General features: G+C 56.4%; 2 protein-coding genes across 3 annotated transcripts in view; one reads left to right on the top strand and one right to left on the bottom strand.

Moving 5' to 3' along the window:
- Rfc2 (replication factor C (activator 1) 2, 40kDa) overlaps positions 1–4,228 on the top strand; it is an 18,736-nt gene extending 14,508 nt beyond the window's left edge. Inside the window, exons 5-10 of the mRNA XM_013033227.1 lie at positions 848–948; positions 1,203–1,360; positions 1,481–1,546; positions 2,364–2,444; positions 2,714–2,827; positions 3,851–4,228. Coding sequence (XP_012888681.1) covers positions 848–948; positions 1,203–1,360; positions 1,481–1,546; positions 2,364–2,444; positions 2,714–2,827; positions 3,851–3,961 — 631 coding nt within the window. The 3' untranslated portion in view covers positions 3,962–4,228. The remainder of the gene's footprint in view (positions 1–847; positions 949–1,202; positions 1,361–1,480; positions 1,547–2,363; positions 2,445–2,713; positions 2,828–3,850) is intronic.
- The window catches only part of Lat2 (linker for activation of T cells family, member 2), a 17,634-nt gene extending 5,446 nt beyond the window's left edge, over positions 1–12,188 (bottom strand). Inside the window, exons 1-11 of one of the 2 annotated variants that reach the window (XM_013033225.1) lie at positions 12,113–12,188; positions 9,955–10,066; positions 9,332–9,371; positions 8,126–8,169; positions 7,911–7,959; positions 7,746–7,777; positions 7,442–7,472; positions 6,771–6,826; positions 6,127–6,345; positions 5,841–5,932; positions 5,091–5,482 (exon numbers count right to left, since the gene is read on the bottom strand). In XM_013033225.1, coding sequence (XP_012888679.1) covers positions 5,856–5,932; positions 6,127–6,345; positions 6,771–6,826; positions 7,442–7,472; positions 7,746–7,777; positions 7,911–7,959; positions 8,126–8,169; positions 9,332–9,371; positions 9,955–10,048 — 642 coding nt within the window. In that variant the 5' untranslated portion in view covers positions 10,049–10,066; positions 12,113–12,188 and the 3' untranslated portion in view covers positions 5,091–5,482; positions 5,841–5,855. Of the gene's footprint in view, positions 1–5,090; positions 5,483–5,840; positions 5,933–6,126; positions 6,346–6,770; positions 6,827–7,441; positions 7,473–7,745; positions 7,778–7,910; positions 7,960–8,125; positions 8,170–9,331; positions 9,372–9,954; positions 10,067–12,112 lie in introns of those variants that run through there. The other variant, XM_013033226.1, reaches the window with a different exon arrangement.
- Between the last annotated feature and the right edge of the window lie 156 nt (positions 12,189–12,344).

The raw sequence follows: 12,344 nt of genomic DNA, 5'->3' as shown, positions 1-12,344 counted from the left end.
TTTTTTTTTTTTTTGGTCAGTCGTGAGGGACTTGAACTCTGGGCCTGGGTGCTGTCCTGGCACTTTTCTGCTCAAGGTGAGCACTCTACCATTTTGGCCACAACGCTACTTCTGGTTTTCTGGTGGTTTATTGGAGGTAAGAGTTTCATAGACTTTCCTGCCCGGGCTGGCTTTGAACCGTGATCCTCAGATCTCAGCCTCCTGAATAGCTAGGATTGCAGGCGTGAGCCCCGGGCCCCTGGCCTGGTTTTTCTTTAATGTTTTGAGCTACATTAGTATTTTCTTATTTGGATATAGTTTTTATTCATGTTTTGAGATAAGGATCTCCCTAAGTGGTCCAGGCTGACCTCAGAGCTCCTCAGTTTAAGCAGTCCTCTCAGTCTCCTGGCAGGGACTACAGGTGTACACTATCATGCCTGGCAGCAGACTGGTTTTGGTTTGTTTGGGAAGGTTGTTCTGCCATATCCATGGTCTGTATGCACCTTGCCCAGGTCATTTTTTTGATTGTTTTTGTTGGTCATGGGGCCTGAACTCTGGGTCTGGGCGCTGTCCCTCAGCTCTTCAGCTCAAGGCTAGTGCTCTACCGCTTGAGCCACAGCGCAACTTCCAGCTTTTTCTGCTTATGTGGTGCTGAGGAATCGAACCCAGGGCCTCATGCATGCGAGGCAAGCACTCTACCACTGAGCCACCTTCCCAGTCTCTTGCCCAGGTCATTGTGACCTTCTTTGTAGCTGTGGTGCTGTCCAGGGCTGTGGATGTGTCAGGGGGCCCTGGGTCATGCTGGGGGGGGGAAGGTTTGTCCCAGGTTCTGGCTGCAGGTGACAATGGTGGCGTGTGTTTGTCCCAGCATGACAGATGGGGCCCAGCAGGCTTTGCGCAGGACCATGGAGATCTACTCTAAGACCACCCGCTTCGCCCTGGCCTGCAACGCCTCCGACAAAATCATCGGTGAGTGGGTGTGGGCTGCCCTGGGATTCGGGCTCCCCTGGGCCGTGTGTGTGTCAGGCGAGGCTCCTCTGCTGAATATACCTGGAGCACTGGGGGATGGGGAAGCTCCGAGAGGTTGCTGGTTTGTCTGGAGTTGCACAGCACACAAAGAACTGGGCTGGGGTCCCCAGGCCTGGGAGGCTGTGCAGTTGGGGACACATGGTGTCTCACTTCCGTGTCCCCCCTACCCCCTTCACTCCTGCCTCTCCTCGCAGAGCCCATCCAGTCCCGGTGTGCGGTGCTGCGCTACACTAAGCTCACTGACGCCCAGGTGCTGGCGCGGCTCCTGAGCGTCCTGGAGAAGGAAGGGGTGCCGCACACCGACGACGGCCTGGAGGCCATCATCTTCACGGCCCAAGGGGACATGCGGCAGGTGCAGACAGGCGCCATGCTGGGGGCGGCAAGGATGTGGACGGGGCACTGCACTGGGCTGGGCAGCAGGGACGTGGACGGGGCAGTGCGTGGGGCTCACACCGCTTCCCCTTCTCCCCAGGCGCTGAACAACTTGCAGTCCACCTTCTCCGGGTTTGGCTTTATCAACAGCGAGAATGTATTCAAGGTGCAGAGCCGCGCTGGGGGCTCTGTGGACTTCACAGGCCGGGCATGATGGGGGCTCCTGTAATCCCAGCACGCAGGGCGAGTCGCCTGCGCTGTGTAGTGAGACTCTGTCTCAAAAAAAAAAAGTCACTCAGAGTTCAAGCCCCACGATCAGCCAAAAAAACCCCAAGAGTGGTCTATAACTTTAAGCCGAGTGCCCATGGCTCACGCCTGTAATCCTAGCTCCTCAGGAGGCTGAGAGCTGAGGATCATGGTTCAAAGTCAGCTGGGGCAGGAATGTCTGCGAGACTCTTATCTCTAATTAGCCACCAGAAAAATGGAAGTGGCGCTGTGGCTCAAGTGGTAGAGCACTAGCCATAAGCTGAAGAGCTAAGGGAGAGCGCCCAGGCCCAGAGTTCAAACCCCACAACCTACCAAAAAAGTCACCACGTTGGTATATAATCCTGTTGCCAGAAGGTTGCCTAGCAACCGCTGCAATGGATTCTGGCCATTTTTTTTACCTCAGCAGCCACTGAGAGCCAGGTACCATGGCGCCAGCCAGGGTGGGTGTGTGGCACCATGGGCAGAGGTTGGAGAGTGGGGGTTCTTAGTTAGAACTGAGGGCCACTTTGGGGTCTCAGGGAGAGCGGGTACCTGCACCACCACCAGGCGCACAGAGCAGCCCGACGCCTCCAGGCTGTTTGCACATGGCCCAGGCCATCTGTGATGGCCGGTGCTAGTGCTGAGTCTGCTGTCAGCTTTTTAGGGTGGAGCTGCTTTGGGAGGGGAGGGGACGGGTGGGTCAGCCTCGGATCCCTGACGCCCCCTGGGCCCCTCAGGTCTGTGATGAGCCCCACCCGCTGCTGGTGAAGGAGATGATCCAGCACTGCGTGGATGCCAACATTGATGAGGCATACAAGGTCAGTGCCAGCACCCGGCCCTTCCCCGGGTTCCGGGCTTGTGCGGTAGGCACTGCCCGAGGTCAGGGACTCCGCATTCCTTGCCACGGTTGCTTTAAGATGTGGACCTGGGCCGGAAGCAGGCGTCTCTAATCATCACTTGCCCTCCTTCCTGAGGATGGGGACAGGCGCTGCACCAAGTGAGCTCACCAGGCCTCCGTCAGGGGGAAGCCAGGGGCTGGTAGAGCTGGCACTGGTGCCGTGATGTCTCTCCATGCCCTCTTGCCTAGATCCTGGCACACCTGTGGCACCTGGGCTACTCCCCTGAGGACATCATTGGCAACATCTTCCGAGTGTGTAAAACTTTCCCCATGGCCGAGTACCTGAAGTTGGAGTTCATCAAGGTTGGTCTGAGCACACCCAGGATGCTTGTCCCCAGCCTCGCTGCCTCTTTTGCAGACATTCACACATGGTGAATGGGGTTTACTAGCCCCGTGCTCTCCTACACAAGCCACCCCACTGCTTTTTGCTTTTCTTGGGTTCAGGCCCAGACAAGGACTGTGGCTGGGATTCTGTACATGGGTGTACTACCATGCCCCAGACTCTGGTAGAAATGTAGGTCTCGCTGGAAGTGTGGCTCAGTGGTAAGCTACCTGCCTGCCCAGCATCTAGTTCAGTATTGTCAATTTTTTTTTCTTTTTCTCAGTCATGGGACTTGAACTCAGGGCCTGGGTGCTGTCCCTCAGCTCTTCAGCTCAAGGCTAGCACTCTACCACTTGAGCTAGTGCCACTTCTGGCTTTTTCTGCTTATATGGTTCTGAGGAATGGAACCCAGGGCCTCATGCATGCAAGGCAAGCACTCTACCACTGAGCCACCTTCCCTGCCCCTCAACCATTTTTTAAAAAAGAGATTGGGGTCATTTGTTCAAACTGGCCTCAAACCATGATCCGTCCAGTCTCTGCTCAGTAGCTGGGATTTCAGCTATGTGGTACCATACCTGGCTCAGGTATATATTTTGTAGATATTCTAACCTAGGCTTTTTGTGGGGCTTGAACTCTGGGCCTGGGCACTATCCCTCAAGCTCAAGGTTAGTGCTCTACCACTCGAACCACAGCATGCCAGTTCTGGTTTTCTGGTAGTTTATTGGAGATAGTGTCTCACACACTTTCCTGGCCAAGCTGGCTTTGAACCATGAGCCTCAGATCTCAGCCTTATTAGTAGCTAGGATTACAGGTGTGAGCCACCATTGCCTAGCTTTTTTCTTTTTTTAATACTTTTAAAGAAATACCATTATCCTTCCAGGATTCTCCTTTGCTCTCATTTTCCAGCTGGGAGGGAGCTTGGTTGTACTTCTGTGGAGCACAGCCTTCGCTCAGATGATGCCAGGCTGGTTTACTGATGCCATTTGCTGCGGTCTGCTTCTCAGGAAATCGGGTACACACACATGAAAGTGGCAGAAGGTGTGAACTCCCTCCTGCAGATGGCTGGGCTCCTGGCAAGGCTGTGTCAGAAGACAATGGCTCCAGTGGCCAGTTAGGATGGCAAAGTCACAGGTCAATGAGAAGCATCCTCCTCCAGCCAAGTGTCATGGCACATGCCTGTAATCCCAGCACTTGAGTGGTGCAGGAAGGAGAATCAGGAGTGCTGAGTCTGCCTGGGCTACATCACAAGACCCTGTCTCCAAACAAAGTCCTTGTCCTGAGGTGCTGGAGTCCCACAGTCCTTTGGCACGGAGGGCCTCTGGTGGTGGCTGCCGAGTGGGTGGCATCTCCCCAGCCTTTTACCTAATAAAGCCGTTTGCCCCCTGCCACATGACTGCGGCTCTGCACGTGCACATGGGGGCAGGAGGGGGTCAAGGTTTGAAAGCAGTCCAGGCAGGAAAGTCTATGAGATTCTTACCTCCAGTGAACCGCCGAAAAGCTGGAAGTAGAGCTGAGGCTCAAGTGATAGAGCACTAGTCTTGAAAGAGGTCAGAGACGGCACCCAGGCCTTGAGTTCAAACCCCAGGACTGAGGCGCGCACACACACACACACACCATCTACTGCACAGTAGATGTAGTAGCACACATCTAAGCTGTCAGGAGGGAGAGGTTGGAGTTGAGTAAGTTCTAGGCCAAAGACCCGAGGGTATCGTTTTTCTGACACTGGGACACCTACCTCAGTGTTCATTTCTGGAAGGTGGAAGAATGTCACCCCATCTTTCAAATAGAGACAGCCCCAAGGCTGGCCTCTGCTTGGACGCTGTCCAGCATGGGGAGAGGGGAGATGTATCTGGGACCTGTGCCGGGGCCCAGCTCCAGGGCAGGACTTCACATTTCCTACTTCACTCTTTTCTTCTTGGAAAGAATTGGGGTGTCCCAGGAAGAGAGCTGGACTGGGGGGCCTGGGCCCCTCCTGTTCCCCAAGCAGTAGTTTGTAGAGGTCAGTGGAGTGACCTCCTTCCCTCCATGCCTGTGCCCAGCCCAGCCCAGGGGCCCTGACACTTTCTTCCTAATGAGAGGCCCAGTTCAGTCCCCAGCACCACCTACCAATAAAACCTGAAGAGCTCAGGAGCACTCAAGCTCCCTGACCAGCCCACCGAGCTCAGGTAACGCTTGTTAAGGAGCAGGAGAAATGTGCTGAGATTCCCCTACGTTGATATTTAAATAACGATCCATCCATACAAGTTAGCTGTACAAGCTGGTTTCCAGCGGCCAACATCAGTGAAACAATTTGAGATTTAAAGCACAAAAGCAGACAGGGTGGGTGGCTGTGGTGGTGTATCCCTGTAATTCCAGCTACTGGGAGACAGATGGGAGAATCGTGTTCCTAGATCAGACAAGTGCCAACACTGTCAGTGTTTTAGACCTGGGGAGTGGCATGCAGCCTGACCTAGGCATCCACCACAGGGAGAGCCATGAGCCAGCAGGCTCCAGTCCCAGGGGCCCAGGGCAGCAGCAGGAGGTGGCGGCGTCAGGCTGTTCGTCTCCCTGTGCGAGGTGAGCTCAGGTATGCTGGTGCCCGTCCAGAGGAGTCTGGCAGGGCCTGGAGGCCCTGGAGTTCCTGGATCCTCCAGCTCCTTCAACCAAGAAGACCCAGTTACAATCATGCCTGAAGTCCCAGCTACTCAGGAGGCTGAGATCTGAGCATCACAGTCTGAAGCTAGCCCAGGCAGGAAAGTCCATGAGACTCATCTCCAGGTAACCATTAAAGAGGTGGCACAAGTGGTAGAGCACTAGCCTTGAGTGCAAAAGTTGAGGGACAGTGTCCAGGCCCTGAGTCTAAGCCCCAGTGCTGCACGCATGCGTGCACACACATGTGTGAGTGCTTTGCACATTGTGTGTCCCCACAGCAAGTCCCCCTCAGGGGCTTGGAGCTGCGAGCCGGTGGACTCCTTCTTCCTGTGTGGGGTCCTGTGTGCTCCCCCTTGGCCCTACCTTCTCTCCGTTCCCCTAGGCATTCACATAATCTGGCTCATCATTGTCCGGGCTTCCTGCTGGGATCCTGCACACAGCACCCCACACTTGCCCTGCAAGGAGAGGGGGCTGTCACATGCATAGCACAGAGCTCAGGTCATCTGTGTCTGGGATTTGTGGAGGCCACGCCTGGAGGATTGGGCTGAGAGGCCAAGCATCTCAGGGGACCCCTGGGGCACCAGGCCTCACATGGCATCAGCTGGGCTGGCAGGAGAAGCCTACGAAGGCCAGCCTTGTGCCCACCTACCCAAGGTCCTTGCCGACTCATGCCACTGGTAGATGGATGTGGAGTTCTGGTAGTCACTCTCCTCTCCATCTGTGGGACACAGTGGGGATGGACGGCCACCTGGTCCCTCCCCGGCCTGTGTTCCTATGGAGAGCTCTCCTGGACCAGGGCTTCTGGGCTGGAAGATGAGCACATTCTCATAGGAGTTGCCATCAGAGGAGTTGCCATCGCTGCTGCCAACTGTCAGGGAAGAGGGCAGCACAGATCGCACAGGGCCTTGTCGGTCCCAGCACTCCCCCAGCCCCAGTGAAGGCCTGGTGGTCCCCAACCCTGAACCCCAAGGTCATGTGCACAGGTACTGGGGCTATGGCTCCCCAAAGGCAGATCCAAGCCACAGCTCCTGCATGGAAAAACACTGCCTCAGTTTCCCTTTCTGTAAAGCACAGGTGTCACGGGCCTGGTGCCCAAACAACCTGTACCAGATGCACCCCCAGGGAGCTGCCGGCCTTGGGGTGCAAGGTGCCCCATCCCCCTCTGCTCCTGTCCTCCATCAACATCTTGCCTCCAGGCTGGCAATGCCCCCTGCCCTGCCCACCCATACACCTGATGACCCCTGGGCCTGGGCCAATCCCCCTCAACATGTCCAGCCATGCTGTCCGCCTCACCTCCCCAGGACTTCTGCAAGCGCCCCCAGTTGTAATCATCCGCCGCCATGAATTCTCTGGGCAAGAAAGCACGGCATGGGTCACTGGGCAGGCCAGTGTGGGTGTGGGAGGGGTGAGGTGACAGCCAGTTGGTCGACTTGTAAAATGAAGAGACACCCCAAGCTGGGCACCCCATAACATTTTTGTTGCTTGGCTTTTTTTTCCCCCCTTTCGGAGGGGATGACCAAACTCAGAGCCTTGCTCTTCTGCTGAGCTAACCCCAACCCTGGTACCAAGCTTTAGACTCAGGATCTGGCACTTTGCTTGGCTAGTGCCTCCATGTTAGCCAAGTTGTCGCTAGTTATTTTGGAAATGGAGTCTCTTCAGTTTTCTGCCCATGATCCTCTAGAATTAAAGATGAGAACCACTGGCACCAGGCTATCATCATTGTCGACAGAAAAAAAGCCTACTACCTTTAACTAGAGATCATACTATCTCAGCCCCCTGGATGCTGAGACCACAGGCATCAGCACCATGGCCTGCTTGTAACCTGACTCTGGATGATGTGGGATGAGTTGTTTTCCCAAAGGGCCCCCCTCTCCTGAGCAGGGCCCCATCGCAGTCCCCGTGAGTTCCAGGAGCTAGGGTGGTAGTGGTTGGGCAGGAGGGGACAAGGCAGAGAAGCCACTCACATGTAGGTGGCATCAGGCTCCCGTTGGCTTCCTGGAGGATGGGGTGGCAGAAGTCAGCTCCCGGCTCCCGGGCTGCATGGGGGGGGGGGTTGGGAGAGGACATCCCCACCACACACCCTTGCTGAAGTTCTGGTACCTGAGGGAGCTGGGATCTAGAAGACAGACTCAAGTTGTCCACCACCTGGCCTGCCACTGCCACCTGGTTGTGGCCAGAGCCCGTGCAAGGGCCTTGCTGTGTGTGCACATGTGCTTGTGCATGTGTGTGCATGGGCCACCCCCCCCCGCCCCAACAGGTGTTACTCACCCTCATAGCAGGAGAGCTGCAGCTCGTTCTCCCTGTGGGGTGTGGGTTGGAGCTGAGGGGACACAGTGAGAGGCCCCCAAGTCCACAGCCTCCTGCAGGGCCCAGATCCCCCCCCTCATTTCCTGTGGGCTGACCCCTATGAACCAAGATGGAGACCACGCCTACCTGGGGACTGCCGCTTCTTTCAGGGGCCCTGGACACACCTGCTGGACCACTGCAAAGATGAGGGGCACCTGTTGGCTGGGCCCCCCAGGCCTGCCTGGCCCTCACCTGTCACTTCACCTTATCAGGCCTGGCCCATGGCCTCAGAGCAAGGGAACATGAGGGACCCAACCCCACCCCTGCCCTGGGCCGTTGGGAGCGGGGAGAGGGGGACTCACAGGTAAAGGTCTGGGCCACCTCGAAGCTTTCACCATGTCCCTGTCTAGAAACACGAAGGGGAGAGGGGGGTACTGTGCTGAGCCAGGATAAGGGACCAAAGGGACTGGGGGGAGGAGGCGGTTTAGACCTGGGGTCCCTGGTCCCTGCTTCTGTGTCCTGGGCCCCTCCACCCAGGTGTCCACTCTAAAGACAAGGCCTTGGGCTGGACCCCAGCTGCCAGCCACACCCATCTCCAGCATGGAATGGAGTTTTATCCACGTAGCCCAGTACCCCATTAAAAGACATTTCCCAGCATGCCTTGTACCTAGGTGTCGCCATGTGATACCAGTGGTCAGATTTTAAGGAATCTGTTCACAGGGGTAGGACCCACTTATGTCCTGTCTTTCTACTGCATAGAATTCTGCCCTAGAGAATGGAAGCTACCTTGCCAGTTGACTATTTACTAGAGCAGGGTTCCGGCCCCTCCCCTGGACCAGAATGGGTGCCTGGCCCAGCCTGCCAGGAGCTGGGGATCACTGAACGCATGGCATCCTGGGCTTGGTGTCTGAGGCAGTAGAGTGGAGACCCTGGTGTCAGCTGAGAGATGGGGGAGGAAAGGCCTGGGGAGGGGACAGAGGGCAGCTCCTCTATGCTGCACACGTGCTGGGGTTTATCTAGGACCCATCACTGGGTGGGAGGGAGAGAAAGACAAGAGGGGCCCAGGGGACAGGGGACCAGAGACAGGACAGAGGCAGTGGTTAAAAGAAATGCCATAAAGCTCCAGCCAGCCCTGGGCGGGCAGGGGTGGGGAAGTCCCATTTTCATCATGCCCTTTCAGTTGAAAAAGGAAATGAGCAAGGGGGTGAGAGTGACTTGGTGTGCCCCATAGGTAGGTGTGTGTGCCCACTAGGTGTGTAGTAGATCGCACCATGCTGTGTGGACACCTGGGTAATTTTAGGCAGTGTTCTGAGTGGGTATTCGGTGCTTTGTGGGGGCAGGGTCCTCCCTAGGGACAGCCCCCCCCCAGCCCCTTTAGCCTTGTGTACCTCTCCTGTCCCCACATACAGAAGAGCCCCAGCTGCAGTCAGAGGGACCTGGCCTCCCACCCCTTCTCCCCAGCCCGACTACCATGGAGTGGGTGTTATTGGGGGGTGTGGAGGGGGGTCCCTGGGGCAATGCTCCCCAGGCACAAAAGTACACGGGACTGGGGACAGGAGTCCACTCACACGTTTCTCTGCTGGTAGATTTTCTCTGCCCTCTTCACCCCTGCAGAAACAAGTCCACACTAGCAAGTGTCCCTGACCTGGGGAAACTGAGGCTGGGGCACAGCATGAGGATTGAGAGCTTGACATTAGCCCAGGCCACACAGTGAGACTCCATGTCAAAAATCAAAGACAAAAAACAACCAAGCTGGGTGCCAGTGGCTCACGCCTGTAATCCTCACGCCTGTAATACTCAGGAGGCTGAGATCTGAGGATCGAAGTTCAAAGCCAGCCCAGGCAGGAAAGTCTGTGAGACCCTTATCTCAAGTGGTAGAGTGCTCGCCTTGAGCTGAAGAGCACAGGGATAGTGCCCAAGCCTAGAGTTCAAGCCCCATGACCAACAAAAAATAAAAATAAAAAACAGAAGAGAGGAGGGTAGGGAAAGGGAGGACAAAAAGGGAGAATTCAGCTTGGAAAAGGTGGTGTCATGGGCAGCAGAATCCCCTCCTTGCCCAGAGCAACTTTCTGACCCGAGAGACCCCGTGACCCAGCAGAACTGCGGTCCCCAGGGAAGCAGACCCCTGTTCCCTGGGGTAGCACAGAGCCACCCTGCTTTCTGTGCCCAGCCCTGGCCCCGTGGCCCCTACCTGGGTGGAAGCAGCGTGCACACAGCCCAGTGGTGGCCCCCAGAAGCAGCAGCAGCACTGCCGCCAGCCACAGCAGCTCTGTGTCCCCGCTCATGTTGACTTGGGGTCCCACCTGCAATGTCACACGGTGCTCTAGGCGCAGCCAGCCAGCCCGGCCCCTATTATGCTTTGCACCTGCTGGAAGGTTTGGGCCCAATGAGCTCTTCCACAGCTGCTCACCCCCAACCCTGGTTTTGCCCACACATCCTCCAGCCACTGTCTGCCAACCAAATGGTGGCAGAAAAGTCAGCCAAAAGTCAGGGTGGAGGCGTGGCTCAAACGATAGTACACTAGCTGATGGAGAGCACAAGGCTCTGAGGCTGAGTTTAAGCCCTCGGACCAGCATAAAAACACAAGCAAAGTAGATGACCCACACTGTCTGTCAGGGGAAACAGTGACACTGCCCTGCACTGTCACCTGGGGATGAGAATGGTGGCCAGACCGGGTGGGACTCTGGGCTGAGAGAGGTGTTTCAAGTTCATACAGTGCTAGGATTGAAACCCAGGATAGACAGGCTGGGCACTGAGGCTCATGCCTATAATCCCAGCTTCTCAGGAGGCTGAGACCTGAGGCTCATGGTTTGAAGCCAGCCCAGCAGAAATGTCCATGAGCCTCTGATCTCCAACAGCAAAAAAAAAACCTGTAAGTGGTGCTGGGCTCAAAGGTAGAGTGCCAGTCTTGAACCAAAAAAAAAAGCTATTAAGCTAAGGAAGAGTTCAAGGCCCTGAGTTCAAGCCCGTAAGTGGTATGCCTACTTGTGTGTGTGCAGCTGTGCACACACATGCATTTATGTTGCACAGGACAGGCTGAGGGCAAATGCCACACTTCTTTCCTTTCAAACTTCAAATAAAAGAATTCAACATAAAACTGATTAGCTGGGTGCTATGGCTCACGCCTGTAATCCTAACTACTCAGGAAGATGGTATCTGAGGATCACGGTTCAAAACCACTCTCCCTCCTTCCCCCCCAGGAAAGACTGTGAGACTATCTTCAATAAACCACTCAGAAAAACCGAAGTGGCGCTGTGGCTCAAGCGCTAGAGTGGTAACCTTGAGCTAAAGAGCTGAGGGACAGCACCAAGGCCCAGAGTTCAAGCCCCACAACCGACAAACAAAAAAACTTGAATAAATCACCTTCATCACTGTCCTTTCTCCTCTCTCTGGATTGAGAGAAAGGGGCTGAAGGAGTAGAATTTGGGGCTTAGGGGCCCCAGCAAGGCCCCAAGGGGCTGGCAGAGGAAGGGGAACGGCTGCCACAGTCCTGCGGTTCTGTGGCCAAAATAGCTTGGGGGGGAAGTGTGCAGTTTTCTTATGAGCAAGGTTGACTCGGTGCAGGCGCCCAGCCAGGCCCAGCAACAGCCTGGAGGGTCCTCAGAAACCACCTGTAACACTGTGCTGTACTCCACAGCGCAGATGGGGAAACTGGGGCCCAATCTCTCGCAGAGGCTGGGGTACCATCAGTCCTGGAACCTGCAATTTTGTCCAGGTAACTCCCATGGTAGCCAGATGGCCAGGGGGACAAGGCTTGGGCAGGGACCTGGCAATCCTTGTCTCAAGCCAATGGTGGTGATGGCGAGGCTGGGGTGGCCAGAGCCAGGCAGCCCCTGGGGCTGTGGCTGCCGCCTGCTCAGACCCTATTAGTTACAGGCATGGGCCAGGTCCTTCCACTGACCAGGTAGGGCCTGGCACAGCTGCCCTAGGCAAGAGACAGTGCGATAAAGCCGCCAAGCAGGGCGAGGGGCTGGGAAGGTGGCTCAGTGGTAGAGCGCTTGCCTTGCATGCCTGAGGCCCTGGGTTCGATTCCTCAGCACCACATAAGCAAAAAGAAAAGCCAGAAGTAGTGCTGTGGCTCAAGTGGTAGAACACTAGCCTTGAAGGGCTGAGGGACAGCGCCCAAGCCCCATGACTGGACCCCCCCCCAAAAAAAGAGCTGCCAAGGGGGGCCTGGGCTTCCCAGGACTGCTGAGTGTCCTGACCCCCGAGCAGGTGGCCCTGCGCGTGATAGGGCCAAGAGGGCCCAGACACTGGCACAGGCACCTCGGCCAAGGCTCCTGGGGTGTAGGGGACCCCTGGGAACCTCTGCCTCACCCAGACTCCTGACACCCCTAGGAAAGGCTTACCTGAGATGTGGGGGCTCCTCACGCCTGCATACCTGCCTGCTGAGGCCAGCGCCGCAGGCTGGGGCGGAAGCAGGCGAGGTGGTGGCTTTGTTGGCTCTTGTATCAACCCACATCCGCCTGCTCACCGGACAGGCCAGCCAGTGATGGAGGAGGGGAGGGGCAAAGGGAGACAGGGCCAAGAACAGGGGAGTTCCCTGGGGAGAAAGCAGAGGACAGGGGAGGGCCACAAAAA

This window comes from Dipodomys ordii, unplaced genomic scaffold, assembly GCF_000151885.1.
Source record: "Dipodomys ordii isolate 6190 unplaced genomic scaffold, Dord_2.0 Scaffold164, whole genome shotgun sequence".
Lineage (NCBI taxonomy): Eukaryota > Metazoa > Chordata > Mammalia > Rodentia > Heteromyidae > Dipodomys > Dipodomys ordii.
This window is presented reverse-complemented; position numbering and strand designations above follow the sequence as displayed.